This window comes from Sylvia atricapilla, chromosome 3, assembly GCF_009819655.1.
Source record: "Sylvia atricapilla isolate bSylAtr1 chromosome 3, bSylAtr1.pri, whole genome shotgun sequence".
Lineage (NCBI taxonomy): Eukaryota > Metazoa > Chordata > Aves > Passeriformes > Sylviidae > Sylvia > Sylvia atricapilla.
Window position 1 is genome coordinate 39,190,437 of NC_089142.1, and position 23,909 is coordinate 39,214,345.

General features: G+C 39.5%; 1 protein-coding gene across 5 annotated transcripts in view; it reads left to right on the forward strand.

The window, feature by feature from the left end:
- FHL5 (four and a half LIM domains 5) overlaps nt 1-23,909 on the forward strand; it is a 98,646-nt gene that overhangs the window by 11,649 nt on the left and 63,088 nt on the right. For 2 of the 5 annotated variants that reach the window (XM_066315154.1, XM_066315153.1), the window contains exons 2-6: nt 1,470-1,651; nt 3,779-3,953; nt 6,232-6,401; nt 8,487-8,673; nt 9,871-11,352. In XM_066315154.1, coding sequence (XP_066171251.1) covers nt 1,493-1,651; nt 3,779-3,953; nt 6,232-6,401; nt 8,487-8,673; nt 9,871-10,022 — 843 coding nt within the window. In that variant the 5' untranslated portion in view covers nt 1,470-1,492 and the 3' untranslated portion in view covers nt 10,023-11,352. Of the gene's footprint in view, nt 1-1,469; nt 1,652-3,778; nt 3,954-6,231; nt 6,402-8,486; nt 8,757-9,870; nt 11,353-23,909 lie in introns of those variants that run through there. The other 3 variants (XR_010743189.1, XM_066315156.1, XM_066315155.1) reach the window with 3 other exon arrangements.

Consider the following 23,909-nt stretch of genomic DNA (forward strand, 5'->3'; position numbering starts at 1 on the left):
TTAGAGCTTACCGAAGCAGAAAAGGAGAAAAAGATTTTATGGCTTTTTAAAACTGAACCATGGATGTAAGACAGTCAGTGAGTGTATAAAAACAAAGTACCAGGGTGTAACTTCAAGTGGACTAGATGCAGGCTTTGTCATGAACAAGAACTCCCTCGAATCTTGTCTTCTGCATGTTCTTCCTTATTCTCAGGCTCTGCATCTGGTTAAAATAAACTGATTTGCCCTGTTATTCAAAGTGCAAAAATTTCAGCTGCCCAAAGTCACTGGCATGTAAATATTTTGGGGGACCTTCCCAGTTTGTTTTCAGCTTCTCTAAAATTCATGATTGCTGGTGCTGGCTCCAGCTACACCCATTGAATTTAATGAAGAGTGCAATGCAACAAGTCCAGCAGATATCTTTGGGGTTGTTTCACTGTGGACTTTCTGGTTACTTCTTCCTTCATTTCCAAGAATCAAGACCCAATTTTAGCAAAGTGATGATGATCCAGCCAGCAATAAGAAGACTGAAATAAGTCTTCGTCTCCACAATCCTTAAAACATTCAGTGTTGCAAATCTATAAGCAGCTGAGGTTTGGATGCTTGTCCAAGCCTTTTTAGCCTGAAAAACTGAAGGATGGAAAATTCATACAACTGACTCTCAATAGATTTGCGGTATTTCCTGCACTTGTCTGGCACTGAAATAAAAAATATCTCACGTTATTTTGGTACTGCCAACATGGAATCTGGCAATAGAGAAATATGTAAGAAAAAACAATCTTTTCCAATAACAACAAGGGAAAGTTTCTTTGAGTTCTGATTGTTTGACTTATGATTTAGTTTATTTTTCTTTATATTTTACTCTTTTGCTCTCCAGGGGTATTTGTGCGACATTACAATGCCACCAAATATTAGCAGCACAGCTGGGATAATGCAAAAAGCAGTCATATATCCTGGAACCCCTTGTGTTCCTTCTGTTGGGTCAGGTAGATGTGGGGGTATTTTGGAAAGAAAGGAACGAGCTGAAAGACAGGAGTATCAAGAGAAAGTCAAAAACACACTACAAAGTGCCTGCCTCTTCTCTTTGGCCTTTTAACTCCGCAGTTGGTTTCATTTCGGAATTATTGCTTCTATCTCCATTACCTGGTTTCTGGATGAACCATATCTCAAAATCCAGTACATAATGCCCATAATGCCAGTAGTTATACTTAGAACGTGAAGATGGCTCATTTTCAGGTGGCTGACCTGAAACAGTGTTACAATAAGCTGAAGCAGCCCTCTTGCTCCCCATTATGTAGATAATACAATTCACAGTATATGTTGTTAAAGGCTACCATTCTATTGTAGAACAACCCAGCATTAAGAAATCCAGGGCACTGCAAATGACCAGGAACTGCCTATCTAACTTCTACAGGTAATGCAGCCTTACTTAGTATCTGAGCAAGCAAATGGTCATGCACTGCATTACACGATTTTCCCATCTTTTGCAGAGCACGTGGAGGGCCCCAGCAGGATGACCAGCAGTCACACAGACTGCCATTTCTGCCTGCAGTCTCTCCGTGGCAGGAAATATGCACTGAGAGGAGAAAATGCATACTGTGTCCCGTGCTATGACAGCCTGTACGCCAACCCCTGCGAAGGGTGCAAGCAACCTATTGAGTGCAGCTCCAAGGTAAAGATTCAGCTTGTGCTTTTTGTTCCTTGTTAAATCAAACACAAATCCAATTTCTTCAATGGCAGATTTGATATCCACCCCTTTGCATATCCCTGTAGCGCTGAAGAGGCCTAAGCAAAGCTGCTGTACATCCACACACAGCAGGGTGAAACAGTGCTATTTTCCCTGAATAGGAAAGCTCTGGGATCAGAGATGAGGAAATCTGCACCTGCGTATCCCCCAAGCATACAGCAAGGCTATGGAGTATGCGTGGACCTCAGCTAGGCTCCATCCTCCACCTCCAGTCACTCACTGGCTGCACAGTGCTGGAGGGGTGATAGGGTGGTGGTGTAATTCAGTGTATCAGGTTGATTGATACCTTGGAACTTCTGAGAGATGTTAATTGAAAAAATATTTTGAGCATTGAATAAATTACTTTGATTGTAGGTGTTGACAAGCAGATGCCAAGCTGACAAGACAACATGTTTATAATTTGCATATTCTCTCTCTCTCTTTTGGAAAATAAGTACTTTAAAATTTCTGCTTAACTCCATGTTTACACTGTTCATCTCACAGATGAGGTATTGGTGGCAGTGGTTCTGACCTTGTCTTTCCTTTTACCTCTCCATATTTTTTACAATATTTATTAATAATTCAAATTCCTCTGTGGTCTTTGACAGAGTTTCTAATCCCCCATACTTCAATTTAGAGCATGTATATTTGACTTTGAATTTTAAGGTCAAATGAAACCTATCAAAAAACATTAGTTTCGCCAAGTTCCGTGTGTACTGGTCACCTTCTCCCCATGCTCTTTTTGCCTACCTTCCTTAGAATAAAAGCAGAAAAAGTTATTAAAATAAACCTCTTGGAAGGCTTTCCCAGCCCAAGCACTTCAAAGCACACTGTCTGACTACAGGAATCAAGCAAGGAAAAGGCTGATTTGGATGAAGAAACTCCTCTAACTCACATCAGTATTTCACTCACAGCAATGTTGAACACATAGCACCAGTCAGGTTCATCAGGAGAACACATGCTTTGAGTTCACCTAATTCCACCTTTAAAATCAAAAGTTAAATAAGTGACAGGATTACTGTTGTTGAAGATCATAAACAAAAAAATCATGTCTTTGGACTGAGTGGGAGGAAAAAATGGGATAAAAAAGCAGACGTGGTAAGAAAGGAGTGCACCTGGCTAGAGACATCTAGAAGAGTGATACACAGAGATATACAGCTGACTATTTCACCTCTGCCAAGGGGCTAGAGCTTAATTTTCTTCGTCTCCTCCTCACCCAGTCTTTGCCTCAGGCTGCTCATGGCTGACAGGCTAGTTCCTGAAAGGTTCAGAGTGCCAACTAAAGCAAATGAAAGTGGTAAGTGCTCAGCACCTCCTGAAACAAAGCATGGCATTTCTTTCATTTTTAGCTCTTTAAAAGGCAGGAACACAATAAAGGAGAAAATGAGATTGGATCTGTGCCCTTTTATGTTTCTTACTTATAAAAGAGCCCTGGAAGGGTTTATTTTTTAAGTTGGGGGCATTTTTTTGGAGATGCATTTTTCCCTTGCTTTTCTAATTCAGAAAAATTAAATCTGCTGTTCGGGGGTGGGTTTAATTTTTAGTCGGGCTCTCATACATATACTGTTAGTTCTTTCATCCTTTAAGCCCACTGAGTCTTAAACAAACATTTTTTTCTGCCAAGTTTTCAGGGGGGTTTATATTAGATGTAAAAAATAGCAATGATTTTTTTCTTAATCTTACTAATAATCCTGGAAGAAGAAGTAGTAACATTGAAAATACATAAGGTTCATTTCGAATTCCATAGAATATGGGTTTCCTCTCCAGTGGTCTGTGCACATTAAAAATGTTGATCACTTGTTTCCCCTCGAAAGGCAACTGTAATATATAATGTGACTCTTCCAATAAAGACATACCTCTGTGTTACATAAGGAAGGACATTCTGAAAAAGCAGCTCCTAAAGGCCTCTGCAAGGGATCTACACAACAGTGTGACACAGAGCACCTATATCTTCCTAAGCACACTTCTGCTCAGATCCACCACTGCAATGCTCTTCATTTTAGTTCTGGAAGGAACCAAGGGATAAAAACACTGAATAAATGTTTTCATTAACATGAACTTACTTTCTGCAAGGATCTGGCCTACAAAGGCCGCCACTGGCATGAGGGATGCTTCAGGTGTGCCAAGTGCAGTCGCTCACTTGTGGAGAAACCGTTTGCTGCCAAGGACGAGGTCTTGCTGTGTACCGAGTGCTACTCCGATGACTATTCATCCAAGTGTTTTCACTGCCAGAAGACCATTATGCCTGGTAAGACAACACGGGCCCTTTACTGAGAAATGGCACCCCATTTTCAGTAATAACCAGCTCCTGGAATAACCAAGCTACAAGGTCCTTGACTCTCAGAGCTGCTTTGAAGTGATTACTCTTCCTTGTGTGTAGCACTCACCCAGCAGTGGGGAGAAGGCAGGCAGACACTTCTGATTTATCACTAGCAGGTTTTATGAATCCTTATAAAAATATTAAGAGTTCAATACAGGATAAAATGTGTTCATGTGATGTCCCTGATTCTGCTGCAGATCTTAGGAGGCATATCCTGCTAAAAGCAAAGGCAGGCAAACTGAGCTATTTTGAGCAGGAGGGCCAGATTAGACAATCTGTTTTCCACCTTGACCACATTCTATTCTAGTGCTTTCACTCAGAATTATTTTTGTTTAAATGTCAAAACATGAAAATTTGCCTTCAGATCATTAGCAGCATTTCTAGTAAAATTAATACAAGTCCATTTTTCAATATTGTCCATGTTTACAATAGGCTTACTTCCTGTCATTAGCAACCCTGAAAATTCTGCACTTTCCACTAAACTGCTTCTCAGCTTTTGATTGTGTCTGTTCAGGACATGCTTTAGACTTTTCGTTGCTACTACATCACTAAAGCTCATACAACAGAATAATTATCCAAAAGCTGCCTCTTCACAGGTATCTGAGAGAAGCTACAGCACCATTTGTTGCAAAAAGAAGTTACTTTCTTAGGAAAGTGTGTCTCTAACTTTTGGAACAGAGAATCAGTAAATTTGGCAGTGACATTGGAATTTTATTTTTCAGTATATCTTAATACCAAACAGGAAGATCCAAGCTGTGCAAAATTATAGTCTTACTATTGATACTAGATTACTCATGCAGTATTCAACCTGTAACACTAGTTTGTTTTTTTACAGTTTGTTTCCTTTACATTACAAATAAAATCTGCATTAGTGGAAAAAAATATTGTCACAATACAGTTGTGTTCATTTTAAGGATTATAAACTGCTGAAATTTAAACTTTTACAGGATTATATTGAAACATTTTCGGAATTTTAAATTGCTTAAATAGTTTATAAAAATGTTGTCAAATAGGCACACCTCACTAGATGTGATCAAAAAAGTGCCAGAATACGCTCAGGTTTGCATAATTATCTTCTGGTGTATATCCAGGCTGCTTGTTTTGTCACAGAGTCTAAATCCTTGCAGCAAGTGCCTGAAGGTGTGAGAAACAGTGCAACAGTGCCATGAGAATGCCAGCCAGTTTCTGTATCATAAACTTCCTTCTCATCATCTTGCTAACTCTGTGTTGAAAATACCTAGTTGTGAAAGATAGCGAAATTAGCCTTCTGATCACTGGGATGAAGCTGCAACCCTTTTGTGTCTAAATATAACCACTAGTTTCTTCAGTGGCCCCACAGTTCAGGGAACAGATACAGTGGGATTAATCAGTTATAGCAGCAATCCTCTTCTTCATGTGGAAAGGATGGCAAAACACCTTGCACCTCCCTGTGCAGTCTGATGCTACCTACAGGTAGGAAATTATGGATGGAGATCCACTGGAAAAATTGCTCCCAGGTATATGTGTATACCCTAGACTTATGTTTCTGCATCAAGATAGGCCACCTGTACACAGAGATAAAAGCTCTGAAACTCCTCTGACAAACATTTAACTGAGCAACTGTCTGTCCTTGTGCTGTATCAAAAGTATCTAGTTAAACATGATAATAAGAATTATTGGTCTAGGACAGAAATTATGAGCTAGGAGAAGGCAGTGTTATGTGCTGTATGACAGAAAAATTATTTGCTTTTAGAAAGTTGCCAGTTTAGGCTGATTAAAATAAATAATGCATGTATAAGTGAAGGAGCCTTAGTTTAAGAAAGACAGAAGACAGGACAATAATAAATGTGCTAAACATCCAACAAATTAATCTCTAACTTATAAAAGGGCTATGTGCCTGAACACTATCACTGAGTTGTCTGGTTTGAGAGAAGCTGAGCAATTCAAGCATAATCACAAAGAAGAAACCCCAAAAGATTCATATAAGAACAGACTCTGAAAATCACAGCTTAGGCAGTTCAGCATGTCTTTTGCCAGATTGTTATATGGCAGTGAATGTGTTCTTGAAATTTCAAGTACATTTTTAGATGCTCTATTAAATTGAAGATAACTGTTTTCTTTTGTAATCTGATGCTGAGTTAGAAGGTTCAAAACAAGAGCATTCCCAACATTTAAAACTTACATAACAAGATATATCTGAGAGGATTGTCCACTTTGGTTTTTTCAGGTTCACGTAAAATGGAATTTAAGGGGAGTTCCTGGCATGAATCCTGTTTTGTTTGCCAGTCTTGTCAGCAACCATTGGGAACAAAACCATTAATCACCAAAGACAATGAGAATTACTGTGTGCCCTGTTTTGAGAAGCAGTTTGCTCACCATTGCTACGCTTGCAAAAAGGTAATTAAACACACAGTGTAAAAATTGCCCTAATGAGACAATATTGCTCTTGGGAGAAAGGGCTCTTTTCCCATGTGAAATGTATGATGAACTAAGAGTCATTGACATTGGACACCAAAAGACAACTGCAACAGTGTCGACTCTTATTAATCTAAGGCTGATTATATCTGAAATAAACTTATTTGACAAAACATATGCTTTGGGCTTCTTTAGTTATTGATTGTGATTTTTAGCAAAGGTTAAATAAAAAGTTATTAAAAAGTTCTAAGTTATATAAAATCCTTCTTTCTTGAAATTCTCTGATTTTGCCTCGGTAAACATGCCTTTCTTTCCATCATGTTTCAGATGTATTCATATGCATAATTAGCCACCTGAACTGAGCAAATCATCCACAATCTTGGCTATTTTTTCTTAAAATATATCAGGCAATTAGCAGCTCAAGTGACATTCAGTTGTGATAACACTAGTCAGGAGTCCCACTGATGCAACATATGATGATACCCTTGTGGGTATCAAGAAAGCTTGATTTGATTTCTTTTTTCCCCAAGTACAGATAAATCAATTCTTCCCTCCCTCAATTTCTCATGTTTTAAGATTGTCTCTTGTTGATGAAAATACTCAAAGCATGATACTATTCTAGTGTGATGATTTTCTCTAGGGAAATGATTTAAGCTGCTTTTTATGGCAGAATTTTACCTATTCTTTAGTACTTGCATCCCTCTGGAAGAATTTACTTTTTTCACTTCATCAAATAACTTATAATTTCCTGTAGCTATGTAATGATTACTTGTAAACCTCTACCTCTAACAAAAGCTTTTAATTTCAGGAAAATACGCTGCCTACTTTTCTCTTCAGTAGTTAACTTTTAGAAAGTACTTTTATATATTCCCATGTCTCTACATCTAGCCTTTAAATTGCATTAAACAAACACTCCTACACAAAATAATCAGGATTTGCTTCTTAAAAATTCTAGGAATGCAAATAGTCCCCTACACAATAGCTAAAACCATTTTATTTCTGAAACTTGCATCAATTCCCATACACGAGAATTGATCCCAAAGCGATTAAATTGCCAAACCAAATCTTGAATTTCTGTTAGCAATTTTTAGGTATTAATAGAAAAGAAAACAGAACCACAAAGTAGCCCAAAACTGGAATGTTAAAGGGATCAGGAACTATTTAAATTTCTTTATTGCTTGACAGGACCCAATATTATTCTTTATTTTCCTGAAACTGTATTCCCCAGGGAAATTGGATGATACCACTATTTTTACTTAAGTTTCTTCAACTTTTTGTCCTCCTGTTCCAACAGAATTCATTCTTTCATTCTTTCATTCTTTTATTCTTTCATTCATTCATTCCCTTTCATGTGACTTGATAGTCAAAACACTATCTTACAGCTCATCTTTGTCTTTATAAAATTTTCTCTGCACACTCTCTCACAAATTCTGTGAAACCAGCACTTTTACCACACATATGGTAGCCAAAGAACAACTGGAAATTTCCCTCTTCAGAAATAGCCAGGGCAGAGATGTGAGTGAATTGCTGGCAAAGAGAAGTGGATGACATTGATAATAAACATGATTTTTTTTTCTTCTGACCATGCAGATCTCCTTTCTCTTTTATTTCTGTTTCTTTACTATTAATAGGAAGTCTTTCTTTAAATAGAAAGTATTTCTTCCTATTTAAAATACTGTTGCAGTTGAGAGACAGAAAAATACCAGCTGGAGATTAACTATTATCTCAGCATCAATTCTCTCACCCACTCCCTATCACTGAGAATTTCTCTTCTGAGAGCATGCCTGATTCTAAATACTTATATACAGTATAATAGAAAAAATCATTTAAAGATAAGATATTTATTACAAATTATGAGGTTATACTTGATAGAAATTTGAGGATAACAAACCAGTAGCATGTGGAGTTCAACTGCATTAGTTGCATCAGTTAAATGGATAATCCAGATGAAAAAAAGTTGATGTGACCACCCTCTCTTCTCTTGTGCGTACTGGAAGAGAGAAAACAAGACAAGTATTTACTCACACCTTTGTTTCTTTGCTCTGTCCTTGTTTGTCAATACATTAGGTTATAACTTCTGGAGGAGTGACCTACGATGACCAGCCTTGGCATAAAGAATGCTTTGTGTGTGCTGTGTGTAAAACTCAGCTGTCTAGCCAAAGATTCATTTCCCAAGATGAGTACCCATACTGTGTTGACTGTTTCAGCAAATATTATGCCAAGAAGTGTGCTGCTTGCAAGAAACCTATTACAGGTGAGTCTCTTCTTCTAGAGGGGACCAGACAGAAATGAATCATTGGTCTCCTCTCAAAGAAGACTTTCACTTTAGAAAAAAACATTAAAAATACTCTCATCATACTGAAAGACTGAAGGAGTTAGCTACCAGAGACTCTCTCTGTGTCACGTGTTGCTAGGACAACTGATCACACATGTTCCCTAACAGATGAGGAGTTTTATGTGCCCAAAGGAGTTTATCACTACATTATGTGATGTAGTGTTTTCTGTAGTAAATTTCCTCCTTAAGAATATTGAACAGGTGAGAGGTTTGGCTCTTCCCAGGACAGTACACACAAGCCCCTCTGTGATTTCCTCAGTTTTGTTTTTAAATGCAAATGTGATTGAACTGAATGCAGATTAACTGCCTGCTGGTAAAGCACACCTGTCAAATTAGAAAGCTTGCCAAAAGGAGCCAGGGCTCTATATATGATGCATCCTTGTATATTTATATATAATTTCTAATTAGACATGTATGTGACTGGTCCATGATAGCTGAATTTTTCTGAGAGAATTTGCTGGTGTTCTGCCTTTTAATCCTATCATGTGTGGAGTCAGCTGTTGAAAAATAAAGCCTGATTCTTACAGATGCATGCTGCATATGTCACTGGACAAATAAATCGATGAATATCCAATCACAGGTACTTCATTTAAAAAAACCAAACTACAAAACAACAACAACAACAAAAAATAAACACCACCAAAACTATTCAAATTCCCCCAATCCTCAAGATTTTATTTCAGATAATTCTCCTATATCATTATCTGGTAATTTCCAAAAGAACCCATCTTGAAGAAACTTAATTATTACGTTTCGTTCAGAGTTGCCTAGAAACTATATGTTTCAACATATTGCAAATAAATTTCATGAGAGTTTGTTGGGAAGATCAGCAAACCTGAATGGACATTCTGATAAATCCATTGTGTTCAGATCTCATAATGGAATATACAAGCAAGAGACTCATGACTTTGCTTGAAATATTCCCCACTGTTTAAATTTTAAAGTTATTTTTCAATTCAGCCAATAAAGAATATTTCACACTATGGATTTTTGTTAATTTTTCCATTTACTATACAAATGACAACCCAATCACACATCAGAGTCATCTGTTGCATTACTGAACCATGTCCAGAAGTACTGGATTCAGACCTTCTTTCTTGTGACACTCTCTTTCAGCTGTCGGAGGGGCCAAATACATCTCATTTGAGGAGCGTCAGTGGCACGGGGAATGCTTTAACTGTGCAAGGTGCTCGGTCTCCCTGGTGAACCAGGAATTCCTCACTCAGCAGGATGACATCCTTTGCCACAAATGTGGCTCTGCTTCATAGTTCTGTGGAAAGATGTACAGCTGCATTATTCTCATTCTGTAACAACTGAGTTACAAGCGGAAAGAAAACTAGAAAATACACAATTCAAGTAACTTTCCAAGAGCAGTTTAACTCTGCCATAGTTCTCAACTGCTTATAAGCAAAAAATAAACAACCATCCCATACTGGTTAATAAAACAATGCAGAAAAGATTTGTATATATTTTAAGCCTAACTCCAGTATGTTTTCCTTATAACACACTGCACTCTGCTGTTAGAAGCTTAAAAATTTATCTTTTATCACCTCTGAACCAAGGAGGATTGTGCAAAGTCTGTTTGGCATATGAATAATGATGAGGCATTAGCAAGATCTGATTCACAGATGCAGATCTTGGCATGGAAAGCTGGGCACGAGCATTTTCCTGTTGGATCATAACATTGGAGAGAACACCTTGTAAATATATTTGTCCATACTTTGAGCAAAAAAGATGCTGACAAAGCAGGCAGAAATTGTGAGTAGGAGATGAGGACCACAGAGACGGAGGCCCATTCCAAGGGCCAGTTCAATGGAAAAAACGTCACTTTCCTACCCTTAGTGGGGTTGCTACCCAAAGAAGTCACTCAAAACACTACAGAACAGGTCCTTTCCCAAAACTGGGTAACTGTACTTAACTTTTTAGGCATAGCTGCTCTAGAACATAAATAAACCCATATTTTCAGCTACTGCAGGAGGTAAGGATTGCCCAAGACTGAATAGTGCTGACATACATTTTCCAATAACTAATATGCCTTAAGACTCTGTTTCCACTGTCTTTCCTATGCCTTCAAATACAGGACTAAAATATATATTTTTATTAGTTGGCACAAGTGCCAACTCACACCAGTCCCTTTAACCTTGTACTTTCCATCATTCAAAACTGCTTTGCCAGCAATTGAACCTCTGTTAAAGAGCTTATCTGCTTGGTCTTTGATGCACAGTTCATTCCTCTGCTTGTAAATTCCTGCTTGTGGGCAGCAAGCTATAAACTCTCCAGAACCAATTCCTGATTCATTTCACCATTATCCTCATGTGTTTTTTAACAGTATGTCAAGAATTAGTAATTGTCGTGGCATGCCAGGCAGCTCTTGCTCGTAGTACAGGGCCTTAGTTTCTAGGTAGCCAGCCTTTATATCTGCTTGCTGACCTCCAGCATTCAAATTTCTACTATTAAAGGTCATCTAGAGCTGAGTTACAAACATCTATCTTCTTCCATAGTGTGTGTTACAATGGCCTGGTTCATGTACAGGGCCACTGTGGATGGAGCAGTGATGTCTGGAATGGCAGGTTCTGCGCTGTCCAGCAGAGTTCCTGAACTCATTCTTCTTTAGACTCTTACCTTGAGTGCAAATAACAGTTATTTGGCTAACCTGAGTGGCCTTTATTCATATTGAAGACAGCCATTACTTTAGGTAGAAAAGTGGAAAAAAAAAAAAAATAATATGTCTGCATGGCTAAGCCACGGCTGAAGTGCAGTGGCATAAAATCAGTATGGAAAATGACTGACCAGTGAGTGCATAGCAGTTTGTTGTCAGTCAATAAAATATTGATCTTTTGCTCTATGTGGTGTTAATTTTCGGTTTTCTTCTTCCATGGTAGCTTTTATTGCAGTCTAGGGTTTGATTAGTTTATGTTTTTCATTTTATCCCCGCTGCTTTCTTTTCTATTTACACATCTCCCATGGCTGACACAGGTTCTTGGTAAGGCTTAGATTCCCATAAATAGAAATATATTTTATTGCCTTATATGTATATATATATATATATATATATACATATATATATACATATACATATACATATATATATATACTACCACACATAGTTCATGGTTCACAGTTATGTATGAAGTTCTAAAAATTTGCACTGAGCTATCAGAAATTAGTAAATGTTAATGGTCCTTAATTTTTTAATTAAAATGATGAATCACTATATTCAGGCTTGTCTGTGGGGTCTATCTTTTGTTTGTTTGTGTGAATGAACATTCAGCACATCTAAAGAATGTGATTTAGGCCCTTTATTCAGTCTCCTCTGAAGAACTGTACATCTTAATTATAAGTTGATTCAGGAATTACCAGGCAGCCTCCTAAGACATGACAGAGTCACAGGTCAGACACACTGATCGTGATAATCCCAGTCTTCCAGCCTTAACATTTATGAAAATGAAAATCTTCTCTGACTCATCAACTAATTATATTTTTAGAAATACCAACTGAATTATTTATTTCTTCTGCAGTAAATACAGTACAGTTAAATCTGACACTGAGCATCTTCACTTCAGAATAATAGTAAGAAATAAATGTCATTTCTATAAATAGTCTGAATAGAAGTTATATTAGAGAGCAAATTGCTATTTCCTAGTCTCTGTCAGCAGCTACTGATGTCTGGATATAATACAGTGATACCCTGATGGTGGGCTGACCCTGGCTGCATACCAGGTGCCTCCAAAAGCCCCTCTACCACTCCCCTCTGCAGCTGGACACGGGAGAAGAAACACTACTCAAGGCTTGTGGGTGTATATCAGGAGAGAGAGACATCTCTCAGCAATTACTATGACAGGAAAAGAATCTTGACTTGGGGAAAAATAATTTATTACCAATCAAATCAGAGGGAATAATGAGAAATAAAACCACACTTTAAAAACACCTTTTCCCCACCCCTCCTTTCTTTTTGGGCTTAACTTTACTCCTGAATTCTCTACCTGCTTCCCCCATAGTGATGCAGGGGGACAGGAAATGGGGGCTGTGGTCAGTTCATCACACACGGTCTCTGTTGTTCCTTCCTCCTCAGCAGAATTCCTCACACTCTTTCCCTGCTCCAGCATGAGGTCTCTCCCACAAGAGACAGTCCTCCATGAACTTCTCCAACTTGAGTGCCTCCCACAGACTATAGTTCTTGAAATACTGCTCTTGTGTGGGATCCCTTACATGGAGTGCATCCCTTCAAGGAAGAGGCTGCTCCAGCAGGTCTTCCATAGGGTCACAAGTCCTGCCAGAAAGCCTATCCCAGCATGGGCTCCTCTTTCCACAGGTCTACAAGCCCTGCCAGGAGGCTGCTCCAGCACAGGCTCGCCCCAGGGTCACAATCTCCTTCAGGCACCATGTCTCTGGCATGGGATTCTCTGGGGGCATAAAGCAGACATCAGCTCCACCATGGACCTCCATGTGTTGCACAGCAATCTGCTCTGGCACCTGGAGCACCTCCTCCCCCTCCATCTTCACTGACCTTTATGTCTGCAGATCTGTCTCTCTTCCATGTTCTCACTGTTCTCTTTGGCTGCTGTTTCCACAGCCATTCTCCTTCCTTCTTGTATTTCTCTGAGGAATGGTTTTTCCCTAGGACCCCTGAAGCCTGTAACCATGTAGTTTTAGCCTTCCTTCCTTTCTTGACCCAATTGGCTGAGATCCAGCCATCCCCCCTGGACAGAAGGCTTGATAATGGTCTTTTCTTCCTCTTTCTTCCCCTTGCCCTCCGGCTCTCCAAGGCTCCAGCCCTCTTTCCTTCCTTCTAGACCTCCCTTGCCCTCTGGGCCTCCTGCCCTCATTTCCCCTCCTGGAATAAACGTCTTGGATCAACCCTGGGGGTAAGAGCCTCTTTTTAGATCTTTTGCCTTATCCCTGAAATATTCCCCCAAAGCCTCCCAAAAAATTGAGCTAGCCCCAGGGGGCTGCGGGGGATTCGTTTCACCTTCTCTCCCCACCCTTTTCACACCTGTCATCCCAGAGGCTCCACCACCATCCCTGAAGGGCTCAGCTGTGGCCAGCAGTGGGTCCAGCCTGCAGCCAGCTGGCATCAGAGGAAGCTTCTGGCAACTTCTCACAGCAGGCCCTCCTGGAGCCCCCTTGCTACCAAAACCTGGTCACACGAATCCAAGGGACCTTTGCACAGTTTGGGTCTTTTATACTTTGGACACATAAAACAGACTGGAAGAGGTGCAGAGAAGGACAGCATGAGGAGCAGTGTGTCTCTGTGGAGGACTGCAGATCATGAAGGGGATAGGTGGCTACTACAAGCAGAGACTACATTTGGTTCGAGAACAAAGGGTCAGCCCTGGAAATTGGAAATCAGAAGGTGATGTTTGCTGCCAAGCAGTGATGCTGCAGGAGAGCCTCTTTCCAGAACAAAGAGGGAAACAGCCATGTGGGTAGTTTTAAAGTGATGTGTGATCTGTATGTTAAATATCATAATAGAACATGATTGCCTGGTATAGAAAAACAAAGAGAAAAAAAATCAACCTGATGGTCAACTTCAATCTGTGTTGCTAACATCGGATTTACTGCAGGATGACCAAGATGCAGACTCTAGCACAATTCAATTTTCTTTAATAAACTTCAGAGGATCGAAAATTTGTGAGATTCATTTTTAAGTACATTTTTAATGTCATTTGTTTTTCTTTAAGGTTATACTGTTTAATTTTAAAATATGTCTAGTTCTTCCCCATGTATGTAGCAGCTCAGCTCTGAGATAATCACATTGCTTTTGTTACAATCAAGCTAAATGCCCTGAGGTGAAGTGATGTCTCTAATGCCCTGGTCACATCTCTGCTGTACTTGTAGTTATCCCAGGGGACCAGGAGGAAGGCTGCCCTTAGGGACTAACTAAGAGTGAATAGGCACCCTATTACCTCCCTCAACATTTCAGGCTAAAGTTTGAGTTCCTCAACCATCACCTAATTGTCAGAGAACTCCCTGAGACAAATGTGCTTAAACTACAGAGACAAGCCCTGAGGAATTGTTATCTAGTGACCCTTCTCTATCCATATTTCTGAATGTCACATTTTTTACTCTGAGGCAAGGTCATATTATGAGAGCAAGGCATCAGCCTTTTCCTGAACAATTACTTTTAAAATACAGGCAAGTTTTTGGCAGATGTAGTAGCAGGCAACACAGAGCAGTACTAATGTTGGAACCCAGGACCACTTTTGCATTTCCCAAACAAAGGCATGCACTCCAGAGTCATGGCCTATGTCTGTGATGAAACACAGAGATTTTTCATTCTCTGTTCTTGTGCCCTAATTCTCCAGAGAGAAAATCTGTGAGCCTGGACTGGGGAAGAGCTAGGATGTGGCCATGTCAGTGAAGTGGATGTCACACCACAGCTTTTCTGCAGTATCTCAGCACATACAAGTTCAGCTGGTCCTTTACTCCACCAGTGGAGAGGTACCAGGTTTTCTGCATGTTGCCCATGGCTCAGTGCTACCAAAGGAGCTTTCTAAAGGGGATGGTAAAGTTTTGCAAGCAATTCTAAACTTGTGGTTTCATACACTTCCTGGGCCAGGCCTGTCCCAAGAAGAGCTGATGGGAGGTGTCTGTGGGTCTGTACATGTTCAACCCAAATGTACTGACCAGCAATTTCAGCACCTGCTCCAAGGTGAATTTTTATGAATCTCACTTGATTCCATAGATTGGGTGCAAAGCAGTACATTATATTTTAGAAAGTAAAATCAATTATTTTTATACAATAACTGATAACAATGGGTGAAGGAAAGCAATGTTGAAGGACTGCCTAAGTGAAAACTGAGAGATCATTTCTGTAAACAAAAAAGTTGGATGGGATCCAAATGTATAGCCAGAACAAACTTGTTTACCAATCAAGCAGGAAAGCTGCAATAAATCCTTTACATTCTTGTTAATAATATCTCAAATAAAACATGTGTATATTATGCATGAATGTTCATGCACCCTGGAACTTCCAAAGCTTGGATGAACTGAGTCATAGGAAACTTGGCAATTTAAACCAAAGTACAAAACACAAAGTACAAAATGCCTAGCATGGCTATAGACTACTATAACCACAAAGTTTCAGATCATCATATTCACAAAAGTACCATTATCTTGATCAGAAGTATCAGGTACAAGTAGTTCAATATAAGAGACAAAAGTACCAGGTACGAGTAGTTCGACACAAGAGATAAGTGGTTTGGAGGACAGACAAGTTTGCACTCAGGGACATAATACAGGTATGTTATCCAAATGGCAATACACAGCTCAGTGGAGGAGCTAGAGATATCAGCTTTGGCCTAGTTCATAAGGCTCCTCTTAGTTTGTTAGCAAGAACATTTGTCCAGTAGCATCCACTTTAACATTTCTGTAGGTTTCCATCTGCATTTTTCACCCAGATTCTTACTAAAGCTTCTTAAAGATGAGGTCAGACATAAGCACAGTCACACAGACCAGCCACAGTGCCCAAAAAGTTAGATTTCCTCAGTGTAAACTAATTCCATGTCAGAAGAACCATTGAACAACATTATATCTGAGCTAATAAACCTTATCTCTGTCCTGGACACAATTCAATATCTGGTTTTATTACCTTGAGCCTCTGCTGTACTTTTTTTACTGTCCTCTCCAGTAAGATATTCAAGACTGTAGGTACTCACCTGATTCACTGCAGATTTTTCATAGCACCAACTGAACCGTAAGTTATTGAATAAAAGAAGCAGTACTACCACCACATCCCTAAAAAACAGGATGAATATCTTTCATGCATAGTGTGTGTGAGGCTTTGAGACGAACTCACATTTTAAAACAAACAAAAACACATTCAGCTCCTTTCTGTAGCCTAGGCAGACACAAAGGCATGAAAATACTCAGATAAGATCACTTACAGAGCAAGCAAAGGAACATGGCTTCAGATGTTTCATGAGCTGCCAGGCAGAAGATTACCTAGAAAAATCAGGAAACAACTGATCAAGTTTTTGGGGGTTGAGATGCTTCACTCCAGTATCTCAGCACTCTCTCAAGTCCCTTCTTAGCTCACACCCAGCACCTCATGTCCTAACTGCCCTCAAGGGCATTCTCATCATTTCCACTTGTGACCAGGAGAACAGACCACTGGAAAAGATCTCAGTCTGGCACAATGACTCAACCTCAGGAATCTCATGGGTGACATATTCAATAGAGAATAGGTCGAGCTGGAGGTAACAGAAGTCCCACCAGCCTTAGATAATTGCTCACATTAAGTGACCCAGAGCTCAAGAATACTTTCACAGTAAAGACATATCTCAGGTAGGTATATCCACATTGTTCCTGGATGAAAGTCCTCATTTAACATCTGTTTTCATCTTGGATTTTGGAGTAGCTTTTGCTAGACTAAGTATGAAATAAATAAATAAAATCTCTTCCATCCAATCCCAACTCACTTGGATTAATAAAAATACAGTGTAAAGTAATGTAGTTTATCCAGTTCTGCTGAGTTACATTTTTGTTGTTTTTTTTTTCCCAAAGGAAAAAAACTGACTACTTATTTCTTGAGAACAAGATCCTTACTAATAAAAAAAGCAAACCAAGCTCTTAGTCAAACATTTTCATTGGCAGGATAGCAATCTGAGTAGAAATTTATGGCTATGAATGCAGTTGACTGTAAAAGGCTACTAACATGAAGAATTTCTCACAATAGCCATCTTATTCCCTGTAAGCTTGATTCTTTTTTAATTGGTACAGAATTCTTAATGTAATCTTAACTCTCAACTCACTGGAAAGTAAACCCCCCCTGACTGACTGGTGGGGGGGCAATGTCTGTTGCTGGTTATCAAGATCTTGGATTCAGGGTATGTCTCCACTTGCCCATAAAACACTATCAAAGTTAAATATTTTGTGCAGAACCCTGTGCCAGACTTTCTCAGGCCAGTTCCTGCTTTCTTCTTCACATTTTTGCTTTTCATCCTCAGAAGGTTTCATTCAAAACCATCTTACCTTTCACAAAACAAAACATAGGGAAAATGCAATGTTTTCCCTGTACTAAAGAGGCCTGAACCTTTTCTTTGAAGAGTCCAGGTGCTTCACTTGATTTTGACTCAGGAACCTAACTGACAACATAACAGAAAAATTCCTTTCACGGAGATGACTCCTGCCAAAACATCCAGTTGCCCCAGTTTCATCTTTTCTGCATTAATGTACTGCATTTTCCCATTTTCATGGGCAAATATGTGGTCCAGTTATTATGTGCTCAGTGACAGTCACTTGTGAGCATTTGAGGTTGGGTACTTGTCCCAGTTCCTATCTTGAAGAAATCTAGCTAGATAACTGTGAGAAGTGATCCATCTAAAGCACTGTCACAGCAGGCTGCTGGTGACCAGTCTGATGAGGTCAATGTCTAGGCTGAGTTCCCAACTCTGTCATTAAAATAGTGTTCAGCATGGAGCCACACAGGAAGCAGTGCTGAGAGTCCCAGCGAGCACAGCCACCAAGAATGTGATAAACTCTCTTCTTTGTCCAGTTTGAATTAAGGATTTGAACTTCCCTAAGAAACTGTCCTGTCCTGAGCACTGGGTATTTGTGCTTTCTGGAATCAAGGCAGGCACCACATTTCCTGCTGAAGAAAATTTCTTAGTACCTATCCACTGTGCACAATGTGAGAAGACCTCTACCATACATAATCATGTTGCCAGCTGGGAAATCTGGAGTATCCAATTCCAGCTGCAGCAAATGACAATTCTCTATGTGACTGCATCTACCAGCCCCAAGAATCAGACATTGATTAGTTGGGATGCAGTTTTCCAGAGGAAAGGCTGCTTCTGCAGACATCCATACACTAGAGTGAGGGTGTTTAGTTTCTCTCCTCTCAAGGCTGCACTACAGACATCTCAGTACGGATTTAGCTGAGAAATCCTCTCTAAAAAGAACATAGAAGCAGTTTCAGCATGGTGGTGCACAGCCATGGTTATTTGCTGTAATACTCTGAGCAATTTACTTTATTTTCTCAGAATAGTAAACATGGGCAGCAAAAAACTCAGCTCATTCATAGATACTATCAATAACACCATGATTTCAAACACTGGTCCTGATGGGAACTGTCTCTCTCCTGAGCAGCATGAGAGAAGAGGGTTTGCAGAGATGCTGCTGGACTCCCAGAGGCTGGGACAATGACAAGACAAGGGGTGGTGGGTCCCTTGAAAGGGGTAGAAGGTTTTCATGACCTACCTGTGACAAAAGAACCTGAGGTCTCCTTTTAGACCAAGTTCCCATGTGCACTCAGGAGCTGGAAAACCATACTTTTTATCAGGCAACTGGGAAACCTTTCAAACATATGTACTTTCTGCTTCTCATTCTATGTTGCCAGATGGGAATTTTAAAATTATGTAGAATGAAAACTCTCAAGAATAACTCTCAGTTGGCCTATTCCAGAAGGAATTGGTGGGTTAAAAGGGATTATTTTTACTCCATTGAATGATTGGGTAAAAGAGACTGTCTTTAGTAAAGTCCCTGATGGATACTAAAGGGGATAGAACTAGTAATTGCTGGATAAAAACTTCCCAAACACAAGTGTGTGGTGTAAGGAACAAAAGAAGGGTATATTAATGAGAAAATAAATTCAACAATAGCTATCAGAATGAGACAGAAGATAAATAAATAGGTCTATTGCAGCTAGCTACAGGTTTATTTATGAGAATAATGCTTATAAGTACTGAACAAAAAGCATATGTGCAATTCCTTGAATATCAAATATTAAACATGCAGAACACATTCTAAGAGTGACAAGCATAGTAACAGAAAAGTGAAAGGAAATAAATTAAATATAGGAAAATAATAGTAATGCATCAATCAGTATTGACAGCAGAACTTTCTTATTTTAAAATTATGTAGCAATTTAGTCATGGAAAGATGATGTCAAACCTAAAGACTCTCCACATGAATCAGTAATCTTTAGCAAAAAACCGAACAAGCAAAAAACCCCCAAATCCTCCCCCAAAAACCCAAAAACAAAAAAGAAAAACAACAACACCAAATATATATATGTATATATATATATCCCCATATGTCCTTATTTTGTTAGCTGGAGAAACAGTAAATGTGTGTGCATATTTATGTCTCAATTGTTCCACAGCCTTCATAAAAAGGAAAAGGAGTCTTCTTTGTTCAAGTGAGTCTATGAAAAGCGGATTCTTCAATTTTTTTTAGTCCTGTCCAGCACAAATAAGACATTTTAAAGACAGTTTGGCTACCTTACCTTATGGCCACTCTCATAGTTACAAACTCAATCCTGTGTGACATGGAAAACAGCAGAAAAGTTGGTTTTGCACTCACACAATTTAGAAGAGTTACTCTAATTGCACTCACACAATTTAGAATTCCATATGGGAATTCCATCATCCCCATATGGAAGATCTCAGGCAGATAGGAATAAGCCTGCCTTACCTCGCTGCACGTAAGAAAGGCTGGTCTGGGCACAAGCAGCTTGAACAGCTTCTCTGCTGTTATACAGCACCCACAGAAATGTGAAAGTTAGTAGGACAGCTACTTCTAATCCTCCTTTGCAATCCATCCTCTGCTGTGCTCAAAAGAGTCTATGATAAATTATTTACCATTGCAGTGACAGATGTAGTCTGTCACACAGCATGTGCCAGCCACACGACATGGCTCAGAAATAGGAACACCCACCCTGACCTGCTCAGATGAAGCTCACACAGCAGCACCCCACTGTCCTGCACATCAGACTGGTGCTGAACAAGCCTCCCAGAGAGCATTCTCCAGTGAACTCAAACCCCTAAGTTTTCAGGTCATGAAAGAGAGGTGGCAGCTCTGACAGGTTTAACAAAAAACCAGAGCAGGTGCGTTTTATGCTCAGCCTTCTGGAATGACCGGAAACTCAACTTTCAGCATGAAGAAGCAGAAATGCAGCTCATTTGCCATTATCCTTCACAGATGCAAAACTTTCTAAAGAAAGCTGTTGAAAGGATGGTCTATCAGAATTGGTTAAACATCACCTGCAGTGCAGTACTTTTCTTTCCCACCACAGGAATCTGTCATTAATGTGTCAGTCAGGTCAGCTATGGCACTTCTCACAAAGGGCTCTTCATAGACCCCATCATTTAAACCTGGACAACTGCAAGAAACTCTCACTAAGTTCATCATAAAACACACTCCACTTCCTCAGAAACAAGTTCAATGTGACATACTTCTGCCGTTTCTACATTTGGTTCAAAGTCATCCCCCACAAAACATAGTTGCTTAGTGTTGTACATGTTCCTTGACAAAATCCTGTCAGAGAAAGTCCATCCCCCCGAGAGCACCTGTAATTAGCCAGTACAATGCCATGACAGGTTTACTGCATGACATTGTGTGAAGGAGAAAAACTACAGCATTTCTCACTTCCCTACCAACTGTCAATCAAGCCCGTGGTCCATCATAGGTATCAATAATACTTGGGGAGTAACATTCACCATCTCTAGTGACAAAATGAAAGATAAATCTATCCTGAGTCAGGAGCTCTGGCTTTGCCTGGAGGTAGGGCCTTGCTAATACTGACTAGAGGTACATCTCCTTCCCAAGGATGAACCCTCACTGACAGTCTGTCAGCACACCTAAGATCTAGTTGTATGTTCTGCTTGTAAAGGAAAAAATATAGTTGGAGACTGTCTTCAAAAGCTGTGGATTTCTGGCCGTGTGATGAGAACTACTTGAGATCAAGAGAATTTCTACATCAGGCCTGTCAGTACTGCCTAGCTGGTCTGGGGTTGTTTCTGAAGATCATCAGCAGCAAATGCTCATGAATCAATTTAACACCCAGGATAGGAGAGAAGATGCTTTATTAAGACCTCCATAAGAGAGAAGATGAGGCTTTTCTGACAGTGATGCATTTAGAATTGGAGTTATACTCATAAAATTAATAACTCTGATTTTTTTTTTCATATGGGAAACATGAGGCTTTTATTTTTAAATTCCAGAAGCACAAATCTTTATTTAATGATATCTGGTATTTTTTCACCACAGCACTTCACAGTGCTTTGGAAACATTAATCACATTTTAAAGGTACAGAATAGCAGTTAAATAAAATGATTGATGTATTTATAGTCATCGGCAGTTGGGAAGCAGGGGGAAATGGGTACATAACTGCAGTTCTTTATTCTGTGGTGAAACAGAAATCTCACCTTCATAAAAAGCTACAGCAAGCAAGATATACAAAACCAAAAGCTTTAGAAGCACAGTTTTAAGGCAAAAGCTTTAAAAGCAACATGTAAAAAATACAGTTCAATTAACCATGTAGACACATTTTGAGACACTTACTAGAACCGATATTGCTTAACTTTGTTAATGATCCAAGGTACAAGAGAGAAAGTACCCTAGGACTCTTTGGACCACATGAAATTGGGGGCAGTAATTCACATGCTAGAGGACTGGATTGCCTTTCAGAGAGCCCATAGGAGCTGGGGATGCGGGCCAACAGGAACCTGATGAAATCAAACAATTGGAATGCAAAATAGACCAGAACAATCCCATGCACCAGTACAGACTGGACTCCAGTCTGTGGTTTGTAGAAAAATATCTGGGGGCCTGGCAGATATCAAGCTGAACATGAGCCATCAATATACACTTGCAAAATAGGAGGCCAAACATATCTTGGCCTGCATTAGGAAGACTACTGCTAGCAGGTCATGGGGTGTGATACTTACCCTCACTTCAGTACTGGTGATGCTGCATCCACAGCTCTGTGACCAGTTTTGGGCTTCCTAGTCCAAATGAAATGCTAGCCTGGAATGAATGGGTCTCTATTCCGTCCTTATTTCTGAAATAGACAGTAGAAATTAAGACACTTGAAACAGCATGGAAAAATTCCTTTGATTCCTTCCCTTTACAAAAAGAAAAAAATTACTATGTCACATAATGAAATTAATAGTGTAAGGGAGAAAGCATAGAAAAAATTGGTAATTTTAACTGGTGTTCTCCAGAACCTTCTCTTTAACTCCTCTGCTGTTTCTCAAATTCAAGTTGCTAAAGGAAAGCTTTGACAAACCAATGACTGTCACACAACATTCTTCTTACAGACAGGATTAATAATTTCTTCCAGTAGCTCAGTCCAGATACAGCTCAGAGGCAGCAGCCTCCCACCACTGACATTTAATTAGGTCAGCCTGGGGCTGATTCTTTCATGAGAATGCAGGGAGAGAGGCAGGAGCAGTACATGGCCCTTAATAAGCTGAGAACAAGGCCCAGGTTTAGAGAAATAGCTTCAGTGTTGTCAGCCCTGCTGCATTCAGTTTGCTGCCAGACAGCCTGACTCTGACCCACATTAATCATTGCACATGTGCATGTGGTCATACACAGCAAGTGTGAATATGCAGCAGCTGTCTGATGACCCTCTTTGGCAGATGGAATTATGCATTACAGCATAACAGGCTGATGCATTACATTCCCATATTTTTTGGAATATATTGCTCCCTTAGATGTTGGTGAAACTTGTCATTCAGTACAGACATACACTGAAATTCACAGGGTTAAAAGTGCTTGTGTATCTATGATTTCTAAAGTAGACCATGAAAACTGCTTCTGTGCTGAACATAATCTACAGTCTCTCATTACAAAATACTTCAATGTGGACAATGTAGAGTTCCTGTGTTTCCAAGAGCCATTGCTGCAAAAATGGAGCCAGTCAACATCATCTAACACCATATTTGTGCTCCTTTATAATAAAAAATTCCTTAACACCATTGATAAAAATGAAGTGATGCTATTTGGTGCCCATTTATATGGACATTTCTTTCTTCCACGATTAAACTTTTCTAGTTAATTTCTACTGATGCATAAGGCCTTGCCATTCATCCATACAGTGAAAACCTTACCCTGAATGGGACCTCAAGCTTGTGTTCCAACATCTTCAAAATAACCTTTCAGACAGTGATTCAGCAAGGCAATGTAACTTTCCAAATTTATTTGATCTGTGTCTTTGGAGCAAACAGTTAAGCTGCCTGTCTCAGAAAGAAAATAAAGCACTTGAACTCTTGCCTTGGTCCTATTTTAGAGTTCTGTTTGCATGTTTGTTTTAGCATCTTCTGGGAACATTCTGTCTCCTCAAGGGCTATTCTACCAACATAGAAACACAATTTGATTGAGTTTTTTTCCATTGGCTTTGTCAACTTGATTTTGTCTTAAATACACA